The sequence below is a fragment of the Leiobunum rupestre genome, chromosome 6 (genome assembly GCF_980474605.1).
Source record: "Leiobunum rupestre chromosome 6, qqLeiRupe1.1.hap1, whole genome shotgun sequence".
In the NCBI taxonomy this organism is placed as follows: Eukaryota; Metazoa; Arthropoda; class Arachnida; order Opiliones; family Sclerosomatidae; genus Leiobunum; species Leiobunum rupestre.
Window position 1 is genome coordinate 39,728,986 of NC_143389.1, and position 14,457 is coordinate 39,743,442.

The window sequence follows — 14,457 nt, forward strand, 5'->3', positions numbered from 1 at the left end:
GGCGGTTTTGGTGCACATAATACAGAAGAACTTGAAGAAGAAAATATAGTTTATTTATAAATGTTAAATTTCACAATGCTTAATTTTGTCCTCGACTTTCAGGTCTGTTATTACTAGCTTTTAGTTAGTTTTTCAACAAATAACCACATAATTATGCAGTTTTACCTAACCAACCGCCTCAGTATTATTAATAATTTGAATAATCTCTCTAAAATTAAAAATAACACATTAAACTGGCATTAATGTTATTACTTATATATATTTTTAAATAATTTAATGTTAATAACACAAAAGTATTGTCATAAATGGCAAAAGTTTATTTTATTTAAAATACATTTCTTTAAAAACGAATATCAAATCTGCATCACGCTTACATGTATATGTATTTAAATAAGCGTTATTTTGTCAGAAATTTTTTATGGTATAAGATATAAAAATGTATATATTTTTTAAAATTCAACCTTATAAAACCTAATTGCTGGCTTTGTAAAACCTCTTATAATGTCATAAAACAAATGCTATATATCATGCCTCACTTAACGTTCATTTGATAATTAAATAATTCTAGCTTATTGTTACACAATTAGGGCAAAGTATTGGCACAACATATTATTGTCATAGAAGTTGTCAGTGCAAAAAATATATAAAATTATAATTTACATTGTTAAAACTAGTTATAAAATTAATTAAGCTGAGATATAATTTCTAAAGAAATTTAAAGTGTGCCGTTAAAACCAGATCTAATAACAGGTCTTTTGAGAACCAAGGCACTTTCAGCTGATATAATTGGAAGCCCATTATCGCAATGATAATTAATCAAGTGACTGACACTCTCAAATGTTCTGTCTTTTGTTCTCACAACGCCTTCAGGATCCACTAAAAGTAAGTGTTTCCTGATACCATTCTGCATACCTGTCAAAACGTACTGTCCGGGTGAACCCAATGATTCTCTTACTAAGAAATCTCCGTCCTTTTTAACCAATTCTTCTCCATCTTTGCGACTGATTGTACTATGGAACCATGATTCTTGGTGTAAAGGCATTTTGCTTAAGGCGGAATTTAAGGCATTATTTTTAGGATTGGCCCCAGTTACGTTGATTTTCTTGGAGGGGGGTGGCGGAAGACTTCCAAATTGAACATTTTTGGAGATGTCGGAAGCAATTGCTTGCGAAAAGGGTTGCATATCAAACGGATCTTTTGGACTTTTAACAGGGCTAGGATTATCTTTCCCCTTCCCATTTATTATGGAATCATTGGCATAGTTGTGTTCGGCTTCTTCTATGGCTTTTGCGGATGATGCAGAGTTACCTAATAATTCCGATGTCAGATCTATTAAGTTTCCAACAGGAACTTGGGGTTCTTTTTTTGCATGCTCTTGTTTCTTTTTGCTTTTTGTAAATCCTACAGGCATGGGAGGAACTGGTGGTGGTGTTTCAGGGGGAGCTTTCCCAGGTAGATCATTGTAATATTCCGGGTCATTCCTTTTAACTCCGTTAGTTTGCTTGTTACCACTATTTACACTTCTGATTTTAGGTAATGTCCCAGTTGCTGAGCTGCTTGCTTGTGCTGATGGTGAGGTGGATCCTTGTAAGAACTCCTTGAATCTTAATTCAAAAGCCTGACCAATAGTTGTGATAACATCTTGGGCTAGACCACCACCACACTCCAAGATGAAACACGCTCTCCCGTATCGTCTGTCTTTTGCAACGTAGGCAACAAAATCAAGAGTATCAGCATCCCCTCCGGATGCAAATGATATGTTTGGCATTTCGTGTTTTGCGATACATTCTCCAGATTCCAGAATTAGTAGGTTAAGATAAGCACTAGTGATTGTCAAAGTGATATTGGAGCCAGCATTGTCCATGTTTGGTGTTGTCGCTAACATTCGTAAAATTCTTTTGTCAACTTTTCTTCTTTTATCCGTTGTTTTTAAACCAGCTACTTCGCACACTCGGTTTATACTTTCTTTCGCAACCCACGAGCGAGTTTCAAAATCTAAACTCTTCATAGAAGTATTAACCTCTAAGCAACCGATGTAACGAACTCTGTAAGATATTCCATTGTCCATTATCATATCATCAGGGTGAAGCCAACCTCTAGGTGGTTTATGTATAAAACTCCCAGTATCCGTAAAATTGCCATTATTGCTGGCTGATCCAATTAAGTGAGAAGAATTTAAATCAGATTGACTCGAATCGTTTAAGATAAGGCGAGGCATGGTTGCTCAAGTATGGTGAAAGGAAACCTAATAATAAAAATAATAACACTATAATTATTGGTATAAACTTAAAACTGTTTCGAGTGACTTTTTAGTTTTACTTTGTCTAAATTTCGAATAAATAGGCTAAAATTAATTAAATATTGACTGCAAGAAAGGTAAAAAAACTTACCACCTTATATAACTCATTCAGTTACAAAAAGTTAAGCACAAAGATATTTTTTGGATAAAACTGATGGTCATTGAGAAAAACGTTCAATTAAAGAATAAAAAATATAACTATTCATAACCGAAAAAGGCCCGCAGACACACAAATGTTGTCAAGTCTTCTGCTCTAAAAGTCGCATCATTCTCGTGCCTTTCCGTGATTTCACAATAAAAAAACCGGATGTTTTTACGTACACTATGACGTGTAACTTCCGCCTAAATTCCAACCATTCTACGTCTTTTACGGAGGGAGGGCGAATAGTTTTGAATTTTTCCCCTTTACCAAAATTTGATATCGTCGAGAAATCTTATGCTGTGGGATAGTAGTTTTCTGTAGCCGTACAAGTTTTCCAAAGAAAATATTGAAGATAAATAGAAAATGTATCTTCTTTTATTAAACTACGCAAAAGTGTAAAAATGAATGGCTCTAGTTGGTTTTTCTTCAATTAATACAGGAGCTTTTCGGTACTCATGAATTTCCCTAGTAAGCACACAAATGATTGTTCCGTGTGGTACTTTCGTATACAGAAACTTTCCGGTAACCCTGAACTAGGAGTTGTAAATACATCCCACAAATAATTTGCACCTTCATTGCACATTCGCAAATATAGTTAAGCATTCTTTCACCAGAGAGGGATGGGAATAAGTGTTTTTTCTAGCTGATTACATGATTAGAACAATTAGATACCTTCTGTCCTTCTCGATGTTTGAAATCTATTGCGTCTGGTTTGGGTGAACAAACACACCAGCCCTAGAGGGGTGCTGTATTTGTTGCTCCTAGGTTAGAGTTAGTAATACTGCAATAGAAGAAAGATTACGTCATAACTTTACAAAAAGTCAATAGCTGTGCTTAGTAATGTAAAACGTGCAGTGGCTTACCATTAAGTAGGAATTACATTGATGATTGTATGTTTTTTTTATAAATCTATCGTAAAGTCTCCTTAAAAAAGAGCTTTTTATGTAACTCAGTTCAATAAATTCTATTCTATTCTATTCTTATCAACGTATTACACAATTCTGCGTTTTAGTCGAGGGGTCGGTCATTTGGAAAAATCCCGTACAAAATGTGGAAAAAAATCCACAAATCCAAAATCTAAGAATTTTGCTCCCATAGACTTTGTATGACAAATCCACAATAAAAAATCCTGGATTTTAAAAAAATCCAAAATCCCGTACACAAAACAGGCAAATGTCCGACCCCTCGGTTTTAGTAGACGATTTTTCGATTTAGTTTATACTCCGGCTAAATACGTCTTGCCTTTTTCTACAAGCACGCATCCGTTATCAAGTGTTATCAAATAAAATGGTGTTATTTAATAGCACAAGTGGCATAATTACCCTAAGTGTGTCAGTAAGATTAATTTTACAATGATACCTTGTTTAACGGAAATGACGTAAATGACGTCACTTTTTAAAATGACGAAATTTACGTCACTTTATTCGGGGACGAAATTGGCGGGAACATTACAAAGACCACATAGGCTACTAGATCGGAATTCGCGAGTCCTACGTTTCTTTGGTCCGTGTAGAACAAGCTCTCATTGATGAATTTCTATGAGAAAGGCTCTTATTGGCACACTTAGGGTAATTATGCCACTTATGTTAATAGTAATATTAACGACGTAATTCTTCATGTATTGTTTACCACTGAGGAAACGGAAAATGTTATTTTATCAACGCGATATTTTTTACTGTTTTTGGGTCTTTTTAAATATGCATATCCTGAAAAGAAAAACTTAACCATCGTCTAAGAGCATGGGTGCAGGGCCGTGCAGAAGTATCCTGGGGCCAGGGGACAAACTTACTCGCGGGCCCCTTCGAATTGTACCCCCCCCCCCTTGAACCCTGAAAACTTTTCTCAAGTTATCTTGATTTGCACCCCTCCCCCTTGAGCCCTGAAAACTTTTCCCAAGTTATCTTGATTTGCACCCCCCCCCCTTGAGCTACTCCGATGGGCCCTACAGCTACGGGCCCTCCTCGTTGCCCCCCCCCCTCTGCACGGCCCTGCATGGGTGGCATCCGATGCGGATATCTAGTCAAAACGTGTAAAAAAGGTTTTTCGATGTGTAAATTTTTATTTTTTTCGAGGTCGGGTGTCACCGCCAAAGCGACCCCAAACGGGTGGCAGCCGGTGCGGCCCGCCCCCACCACCCCCCTAGCTACGCCACTGATTATTATTTCTAATACCGTATCCAGCTGCAGAAACTCGTGGCGTTCTGAATTTATTATTTATTCGTTTCATTTCTTGAAATAAATACATTTTGTGGTGAAACTAGAAACAACTTGGCGATCTTGTTTGCCTTTAAGCGAAACCAAGTGTAACCGGATTACCTAGAAACACAATTTTTATAACTGTTTTATAGTACCACGAAGAAATAATTTTAAATTATAAATTCTTTAAAGCTAAAGTTACGTAATGGTCAAAGACGAGTCACAATAATACGAGTTAAACCTAATAACTAATTTAACCAATTTTACATTTATTTTAAATAATACATTTTATTATAATTTTTTAACACAAGGAAAATATTGACTAGTTTCTATTTTGTCGGAAACCATTGAACCATATTACTTTAAAATAACGCTAATAACATACTTTTTCCGTAATTTGTATCTACAGCTAGAGTGCGTATTACCACATGCCTTTAGAGAAAAAACATTGCATTATGTACAGAGTGATTCAGTCGAAAGATTACTCAGACTGCTTAGTATCGCGGTTCTCTTTGGACGGAGGTCTTACTGATACAGAGCATTTTGTTATACCTTTTTTTATATCACTATAAAGTTCCTAGAATTCTGCTACAGTGCTTTTAGAATATTTTAAGTGTATTTTATGGCATACAACCAGAATTCACGGGCTTAGAAAATACACATTATATATTCGTATTTCATTGTTATGGCACTTTTTGAATGCGAACATTTATACAATCAAGCCCCGCCTAGAGCGATCGAAATACAGACACCAATTATTTGCAATTAAAATAACATTTGAAATTCGTATTGAGTGAACGACTTCGCTTTAAGGTCGTAGTCAAACCAAAAGGGGAATACATCTATGATTCAAACTGAAAAACGGGTATTGGGATGGGGTAATTCTGAATGATTGTGGTTTATATAACAAGAACTCTGGCGCGTTTTTGCATCACTGCTAGTAGATAGTTCAAACAATAGCAGCTGCCGCGCAAAGCTCGTAAAAATGATAAAAAAAGGTTCAACATTTACTAAGGGCGGTTTTCTGGTTTCCGTTATTATTAGTAACAAAAGTTCCCAGTTCTTTTCTCTACAATGACGGAGAGCTGAACAGCGGTTGCCATGGCGATAATACCGCGACAACAAAATAGTTTCTATAGCAACCAAACAAATAATTATATTTAAAATTAAATTATTTATTAAATACCAACGTTAATTAGTGTATTTGTCATTACTTATAAATTTATCATTCTCTTGCATTTCGTTTAAATATTTTCCTTTTTTTCTGTAAACATAATAATAGTTTGCAATAACAGTATATTAGTTTCATTTCAATTTTATTAATTTAATTATATATTAAATCTTACCTGATAAAATGTAAAAGAAGTTTTGTTTTTCCTTGCGCAGTGGGGTGCATCGTAAAAAAAAAAGAAAACGCGAAACTGATGATTTTTTAAATTCACATTTCTAAAATTCGAACGGCAAAAAGAGTGAGTTTTCAACGTTATTTCGCTCGTAATAACGGTGTATCTGAGGTTTTCTTTTCTGAAATATCCGAATTTTGTTTATTTAACGACCTACGGCGTAACTAAGGGAGGAGCCTTTTTTTCGAACCAATGCAAGAATCAGGAAGCTTTTCATTGGACGAGGTGATTTCCCCGGTTTCATTAATTTGATTTTGATTGAAATTGTGAACGGAGCTCTTGCAGTAACGATTATGCCAGAGTAATTTGATTCTGTTTTCCGCTCGTATCCTCTCCTGGAAAAAACGCTGTGTTTCAGCCTCCATAAACCGACCGCCGCTCATAGTGCTCTGTGGAATGCAATTAGTAATCTTGGTCAAAAATTCGAGAGGGGGCTAATATATTAGACTCTTCTGTGGTCAATTACATCGTTTCCACGGAAACGCCGGAACACAAAACACGGTTCATTTTTCAAAGTTTTAACTCATTATTTTTCATTGTTTTTTTCGTCTCTACATTAAAATAATAATATTATTTAATTTTTAGGAAATTTTATAGAAATCTTCATTGTGTGGTTTTCCAACCCAACTATAAAATTAGGGACTGACAATAGGTTTATAGGAAACTTATCTCTCATAACAAACTCTCAAAGGAAATCAAGTTATTATTATCAGAAATAAGTATTGTGCTTATTACTTAGTCTTTATGTTTTTAAACTTTAAATTTGCCGCCTCTCCAGACCATTTCTCCTACTGTATCCATACACGTGTCTTTTCGTAAGATGAGTTATTTAATGGAACACGCTAAGACGTTAATCCAAAATAGCTATAAATGCTTTTAGTTTCTCAATATCGAGGTAGCTACTGTTTTTTGTGCGCCTTTAAAATATAGTACAGACCTTGCTCCCTAGATGGAGACAGATTTTCATCTTCTTCAGCTGGCTTCGAAGTGGACCGTGTTGACGTAAAGGAGGAAACAGAAATTTACCCTGCTTTTCGTGTTTTTAAAGTCATGAACCGGTGACGAAGGTATATTAATATCTTTTTAAATATTATAAAAGTAATGATTGATTTTATGTTAAGTTATGTATTTTTAAATCGAATTATATGATGACCGGCTAGGCATAAAACGTTAAGCCTCGGCTCTGAGGCCCCTTACGAAGTTTTCGTCTTTCCCTTTAGGTTAAAATCTGAAAATGGACTTTTGGTCATGTCCAAGCCGTCAATACTTTTTAGCAAGACGCCGTAGCGTTTCTTCAATTTTATACTTAGCGTTAGTGTACATATATCTAGTAAGAATAGTCATAGCAGTTCCCGATTCATCAGTCCCATCAAACAACCTTCATGAGAAAGTTACCAAAAAATTATCTAAGAAAAATGATATTCTACCTCCTTGTCAGCTGTGTAGGACCTTAGTTGATTCTTTCAAAAAGGTAACATTTTTAATTGGTATTTCTACCTTCTACAAAACTAATCTATTAATCAGGGGTTAGATGAAACTCAAAGGGGTAAATTTGAAGGCGGCGATGCAGATTGGGAAGAAAGTAGATTAAAAAACTATGCCAACAGCGAACTTCGATTGGTAGAAATCCAAGAGGAGTTATGTTCCAATATTGACAAAGCTCAGGATCAATGTCATACATTAGCGGAACAACATGAAAGTGTAATTGAAGATTGGTGGTTTAAAAAAAGAAAAGATATTCCTGAACTACACACATTTTTATGTATAAATCATTTAAAAGGTACGAAATTGTTAATTCAAGATTTTCTTGTAATTTGATTTGTCAATAATAATGAATTTTTTAAGTTTGTTGCCCACCAAATCATTACGGGCCAGAATGTAAGCCTTGCAAGGGGGATATAGGTAATCCATGCACAGGACATGGAAAGTGCAAAGTGAGAAAACTACAAAATTATAACTTCAAAAAACCTATATTAAATTTTTAAATATACTTTTCTTCCAGGGAGCTGGTACCAGAAAAGGTTCCGGGGACTGTAAATGCAATGACGGGTACATGGGTGATTTATGCGACACTTGCGCAATGGGATACTTCAGAAATGAAACAAAGGTTGAGAATGAGGCTGAAACAGTGATTCGTTGGGAGTGTAGCAAATGCCACAAGGCCTGTAAAGGGCATTGTAGGGAAGAAGGGCCAAAAGCTTGCGAAGTTTGTGCCAATGGATATCAACATCTTCCAGAATATGGATGTACTGACATTGACGAGTGTATAGAACTTCAAATTTCGCCTTGTAGCGGAAATACATTTTGCGCAAACACGGATGGATCTTATATATGTATGGGTAGGTATTATTTTTATGTCTGGAAAGAGATAAAATATTATTTTTTATTTCTTATGTATTTCTAAATTCTCTTAATTTGTATTTCAATTTAGAATGTGACAAAACTTGTAATGGTTGCACCGGAGATGGGCCTGATATGTGCATTAAATGCGCTGACAACTATTTCTTGAAAGAAGGTGTTTGCGTTGGTAGGTATTTCTCTTATATAACGTCTTAATAATTATATTTCGATGTGGGTTCTCATTTTCTTGACTTCTGAACTTTTTTCTTTGTAAATTGTTTTTCAATATTCGTATTTTGTGTGTGCGAAGAAAAAGCAATGTGGAAAAAAGCCCTCCATGCCAATTTGGCACGCTATGTAACTTATCTTGGACTCTTTATCGCTACCTTCATCATCTTTAAACGCAGCTCTGGATTGGCTTATTTAGTGGGGTCAATAGTGGCTGCTTATGTAGCTATTGCGGAATACACTCTGGGCAATTGGGAAGACTTTTTCACACTTTCTTTTCTAAAGTCATTCCTAACCCTATGATAAATTTAACATACTTCAATATTCCAAATGATAATGAACTTCATTTCGCGATACTTGATTTTACAATTTTAAATGGCCATGAATGAGATTCAAAAGCTAAAAATTGTTTAGAAAAATTAATTTTTTTGTAGATATGTTAACGACAATGAGGTTTTTTGACACTAGCATTGTATAGATATCAAGTTCAAAATTTATATACATGTACTGAACTATAGTTCAAAGGGCATTTTCAAAATATCTCAATTTCCACAAACTTAATGTTTGTTATACCAATTACTATCTTGTCATTTTGTATATACACCAAATAGTTGTTTATACTGAAAATTCTGCTTTAAGAAATGTATTTGTATGTATAATTTGCATGCTTTTCAATTTTCTTTAATTGTTGGGATTATTTCAGATGATGACACTTTGGAAGATTATGAGGATGACATGAAAAATTTGTCAGTGCAGACCAAAACTGAATTATGATAACTAGTTATTTAAGCGTTTTTGGGAGAAATATAGCTCTGAAAATATTTTTCTTAATTATATTATTTATTTGTTTGTTCAATCTAGAAGCACATTGTGAACGAAACAAAATAAATAATGACATTCAAAAACAAGTTTAAATTTTTAATATAGTTTATACATATCTAAAGGAGTAATAGTTCTTCTGAGACGTTAGAATTTTAAATAAATTATATTGTGAATTTAAACTTTTTCTTAAACTGCATTATTATTTTATTTGTTTGTTAATAAATATTTTTATGTTAATCCGTTGTGCTTATTATTTTTCATAATTTAATGCGTTTCGTTTCCCGCCGAAAAGGAGCCACTGAAATGAAGCACGGCATCCCTGTTGGGGACAGCAGCGGGTGGTTTCAGCCGTTTGGAACTGAAATTGTTTTATTTTCTATTTTTATAAATTTAGTTTAGAGTTCGTTCCATTTTTATAATATTTGAAATTATCAGAAGTTTCTTAAACAGGAAACCGAAAAGTAATTCGAAGTCTCTACCAACTATTAGTGGAAAGCGTTCCAAAATGATGTAGAGATATTTAGGCCTTGGTGTTGTCATTATTATTTTATTTTTCATCCCTTGTGCCTTATTGGAAAACATGTCGACGATGACAGATGAAGATTCAAATTCAAAATTACCCCTCGATTTAAGCTCTAATGACGATGGCAATTTGCCCTTAAAAAAGAGAGTTCGTGTGGATACTTCGGATGGAGAAGTTGACAAAGGCCTTCCTTTAACGTCTTTTAAAGGATTTAGGCTAATTAATGTGCTTAAGGAAAGCTTGGAAACAAAAACCATATTTTTGGAAGCAGAAGTTGAGGGACGCTACATTTACTCTGATGGTGTCAACTCTAAAGAAGCGGAACCTTCTAAAGCAGTTGTTATATTGGAAAAGGAGTCATTTGGCAAGGAAAATTCAAAATTAATGCTAGATGGGAGTACCGAATTGAAAAATATAATCAGCAACGATGCGTATGGAACTTACATAGGACTCCCGGATCCAGCCTTAAATAGTACGTCAAATTTATTTAAAAGGTGGGCTGTATTAAACTTAATGAATAATTTAACAGGTGTCAAAGTGACAGTGATTCATCCAGCAACTCAAAAACATCTTGACAAATATTCAGAAAAGAGGCAGTTTTTAATTTCAGAGACTGCAAAAATTTATAATTCAGTCGTCAAGCCATATTTAGTTGAGAGCGATGCTCTCTCACATGAGGTAAATGGGAAAAATGACAACATTCTTAATTTTACTAAAAATATTGAACAATTAACAGTGGGTGTACAACATTTTGGATCACAAAAAAGAAGAGGATCGCATTATATTTGAAGATAAGACTGAAGAAACTGGATTTTTGGTTTTGCCAGACATGAAGTGGAACGGAGAAAACTGTGATACGCTTTACGTGTTAGCGTTACCGTTCCGTAGAGATATTACGTCGCTCCGCGATTTAAACCAAACTCATCTATCATTGCTTAAAAACATAAAGAACAAAACACTGGTATTTTATTAATTTTTGCTGGTAATTCATTTTCAGTTTATTTTTATATCAATATTTTTGTAATATAGAATGTAATCAAAGAAAAGTTCAATATCACAGCTGATCAAATCAGATCGTACATTCATTATCAACCATCGTACTATCATTTTCACGTTCATTTTAACCTGGTGAAAATGTCAATCCCAGGAACTGGTGTTGAAAAGGCTCATTTGTTGGACTCTGTTATCAATAACATTGAATTACTTCCTGATTTCTATCAGAAAGTAACTTTGAATTACTGTTTGCAAGAAGATAGCGGTCTTTTGACAAAAATTAGGGAAGCTGAAAAGTGATGGTTATACTTATTTGAATCACCCTGACTGCCATGTATAAAAATTTTAAATGCGTAATTCATTTATTATTGCACTAAATTGCACGGCTTATATCTATAGTTCTCATTGTCAAAGTACAAAAAAAAAGTATTATATAATTGGAAATATATTTTATTTCTTTCGCTTTTCTCTCTCTTTATATTTCAAATTACAATTTTTATTTGTAAAAGCCATTATTCATAAAATTTCTAAATATTAAACTCGTGGAATTATTTTAAATTTGAGTAACTAGGCGTAGCTACCGAGACTGGACTTACTACATGCTTTTCCTTATACTGCCTAAGCTGTCATCAAAGTTCTGGCAGCAGCGTTCGGCGGAGGCAAGACAGTTTAATATGATTTTATATAAAGATCTATTATAGACAGCAAAACTTTTGTAAGAGAAGCGCCAACCAAAAAGTTCTTTGCCCCAACCTCCTCATTTAACCAAAGAACCAAGTCTTTCGTAGTCAAGGTTGTTAGCCCCCAGGGTGGTGCCCCCCTTCGTCCTTTATTACCTTTTTATCTTCAGTGCATACGCAAGGCTTGCCGGGGATTCGCTACTTTCGTTTGCCCCCCCTCTCCCTCCCGTAGTTAATTCGATGTTTGGGAGTGATATATCTCTATTTTCCTCATGTTTGAGGATACCAAAAAAACGAAACAACAGTATTTATTTCATTTTGACGACGAGCAAGTGCGGCTTTTAACTGAAGAAGGCGAAATAAAAAATCCGGTTCTCTACAAAAGGATACGGCGAAGAAGTTCCGATTCTTTCCAAGACGTTGGTTGCGGTTTACATTGGAGTTTAAACATGATTTTACTTGGAGTTTCAGTTGCGTTTGTGGCTTTCATCCTCTTTAAAGCTATACCTGGATATTGTAAGTTACATATATAGGTCTCATGAGAACACTTAAATGTACATTTATGGATTCTTGTATATATTAACGTACTTCCTCTTAAGAAATCAACTCTTATAACCTTTAATTTACAGATTTCTTCTCTATTCATCCTATAATGATGGCTCTGGGTGTAAGTACTTCACTGACTTATTTTAGTTGCAGCCAATAACTATATTATATTTATTCACAGTATGGATTTATAATGTTCCAAGCTATTCGGTTGTTTTCATCAAGATCAGTTGTAGGGGGAAGTGATAAAAGAAATAAAATCACATTACATTGGATTTTACAGGTTAATATCTACCTTTTCAAATAAGGATTAAAGGGTATTTAATACCATTATATATTTTTTTCTTCAACAGGCAATAGTTTTACTCCTTTGCGCAATTGGGTTTGGAGTAGTCTATTATAATAAAAACCGGCTTGGTAAAAATCATTTTGTAACTTGGCATTCTTGGATTGGGCTCCTAACCGTAATTTGCTCTGCCTTTATTTCTGTTGGTGGAATTTGTGCCAAATACGCTAATGCACTTAAAAAATACCAACAGCCTTTAGTATTGAAAAGTATTCATGCATTTGCTGGTGCATTAACCTTTGCACTAGCCTGTGGCGCCTTAGTTACTGGCTTAAATTCTAATTATTTTACTAAATTGAACAAAGATTCCCTGCCTATTTGGCAGTTATCTTACGCAGTTCCTCCCATTATGGCCATAGTTGTATTATTGCAAACTATAAAGTCTTATTTACCAAGATTAAAAACCAAGTAATAGTTTCCATTAAGTACAATATTACATATTTTCATATTTAGAAATTCTATAACAATATGATGTACATTTTTCAATTATTTCATATAAATATTTTATAGCAAAACAATGTTTATTGAGAATTATTAAACATTTTACAGCAATTAAGAAAATTAAATTTTAAACATTTAAGAAATATTCAAAGCGTCATCTTTCTGCATTTCTTCACTTAACTTCATCTGCAAATCACTCAGTTTTTTCTTTAAAGCGAATAATCCTGACAGCACGATAGTTTCTGGTTTAAGGGCCCCTGAAGATTCAACGTTAAAATAGTACTTGTTTGGTTTTCCATCCCAAATGTAATCTGCTTCGAATTTATCTTCGTCAATTTCTGAATATTCACTTTTTGGCCATTCTTCTGGTCTCGGATAGGTTGTGTGACGGAAAGTGTTATCCGGATCATATTCGAAAGCAACTCCACAAGTAGGGTTCCATTTTGCGTGTTCTTTACCAAACCCTTTCTTAGCATAGGCTCGAACTTTCAACTCTTGGCCTTTCCGTTGTTTCACTATTAATATTTCTTCAGGTTCTCCATACTCGCTTGAATCATCTCTATGTCTGGAAGTTACTGGAACCACTTTGGGGTGGCTCGATTTCAGGTCTGCAGTTGTTACGTGTCTGGTTTCATTATCTGTGCATTTAGCATCTAGGGTGAATTCAACTGAACATTCTTGACAAAAGTCAGTGCAGGTGCAGCTCCTTGAAAACTGCATTTTATCAACAACATCGTCGCAGGTTAAGGGTATTAATCCCAACCTGTGAGCGATAAATTCGTCGTGTAATACTGTGGAATTAGATTCCAGTTGTACCCAATCAATGGCCAAGGTAGCAACTTCGGCTATAAAAACCCTTCGTAAAGAATTAGCTACACTTAAATCAGTATCTTCAACAAAGAATTTAACATTTTCTTGGGACAGATCACTTATATGAACCGACGGCTGATTAGCGTAAGGCATATTGTTAAGCACAAAATTATTTTAATGACGAAATATACCGTGACTGTTCGTGCCTTGGCATGATATTATAAAGACTCAACCGCAGCGTTGCCAGTTCCTGAAACTCAAATTATCGTACCACAGCCAAAAAATTATCCATAGAAATCTTATACTCCTACCTAGAATGCTCCCGTCTATGGGAGAACCTGACGCCAAGACATTTTGTAGCAACGACTAATGATTATAGTCTTTGCTTAAGCTTCAGCCAATCAGCGGCCATTCATTGACTACGGCAAGCCGCTAGCGCCATAACATGGCGGCTAAAAATAGTAAAAGCTCAGACGATTTTTACAGGATCCATCCTATTCAAGCTCGCAGAATTCCCATAGGTTTTTGCTGGAGTTTTCCACATGAACCACTTCAACGTTTTTGGATTTTTATTTAGTAATAGCATATGTAACATAATTACTCATAAGTGTGCCTCTGTTCAACATCTCTGTATTAAAAATTTAAATGAGACCTTGTTTCACAGCCACCATAGAAAATACGGACTACCG

At 34.7% G+C, this 14,457-nt stretch overlaps 5 protein-coding genes across 6 annotated transcripts; 3 read left to right on the top strand and 2 right to left on the bottom strand.

The window, feature by feature from the left end:
- Positions 1–383: 383 nt before the first annotated feature.
- LOC149940905 (SHC-transforming protein 1-like) lies at positions 384–2,597 on the bottom strand. The gene is made up of 2 exons (XM_090178816.1): positions 2,391–2,597; positions 384–2,245 (listed from the first exon to the last, which is right to left on the bottom strand). The coding sequence occupies exon 2, from the start codon at positions 2,216–2,218 to the stop codon at positions 716–718; it is 1,503 nt and encodes a 500-aa protein (XP_090034942.1). The 5' UTR covers positions 2,219–2,245; positions 2,391–2,597; the 3' UTR covers positions 384–715.
- Positions 2,598–7,015: 4,418 nt separating this feature from the next.
- On the top strand, positions 7,016–9,666 carry Creld (Cysteine rich with EGF like domains). 2 transcript variants are annotated; one of them, XM_090178696.1, is made up of 7 exons: positions 7,016–7,106; positions 7,260–7,510; positions 7,564–7,819; positions 7,885–7,973; positions 8,042–8,378; positions 8,471–8,566; positions 9,311–9,666. In XM_090178696.1, exons 2-7 carry the CDS (start codon positions 7,274–7,276, stop codon positions 9,379–9,381), a joined length of 1,086 nt encoding a protein of 361 aa, XP_090034822.1. In that variant the 5' UTR covers positions 7,016–7,106; positions 7,260–7,273; the 3' UTR covers positions 9,382–9,666. The 2 variants fall into 2 exon arrangements, with proteins under 2 accessions (XP_090034822.1, XP_090034821.1); XM_090178695.1 differs by lacking the exon at positions 9,311–9,666 and adding an exon at positions 8,690–9,142.
- A 61-nt stretch (positions 9,667–9,727) lies between these two features.
- Dcps (Decapping enzyme, scavenger) lies at positions 9,728–11,505 on the top strand. Its single transcript, XM_090177469.1, has 4 exons — positions 9,728–10,424; positions 10,482–10,630; positions 10,689–10,913; positions 10,982–11,505. Exons 1-4 carry the CDS (start codon positions 10,010–10,012, stop codon positions 11,243–11,245), a joined length of 1,053 nt encoding a protein of 350 aa, XP_090033595.1. The 5' UTR covers positions 9,728–10,009; the 3' UTR covers positions 11,246–11,505.
- Positions 11,506–11,696: 191 nt separating this feature from the next.
- On the top strand, positions 11,697–13,084 carry LOC149940908 (transmembrane reductase CYB561D2-like). Its single transcript, XM_090178729.1, has 4 exons — positions 11,697–12,141; positions 12,255–12,292; positions 12,353–12,454; positions 12,525–13,084. Exons 1-4 carry the CDS (start codon positions 11,898–11,900, stop codon positions 12,927–12,929), a joined length of 789 nt encoding a protein of 262 aa, XP_090034855.1. The 5' UTR covers positions 11,697–11,897; the 3' UTR covers positions 12,930–13,084.
- Polr2C (RNA polymerase III subunit RpII33) lies at positions 13,037–13,980 on the bottom strand. The gene has a single exon (XM_090178728.1). It carries the CDS (start codon positions 13,919–13,921, stop codon positions 13,094–13,096), a length of 828 nt encoding a protein of 275 aa, XP_090034854.1. The 5' UTR covers positions 13,922–13,980; the 3' UTR covers positions 13,037–13,093.
- Between the last annotated feature and the right edge of the window lie 477 nt (positions 13,981–14,457).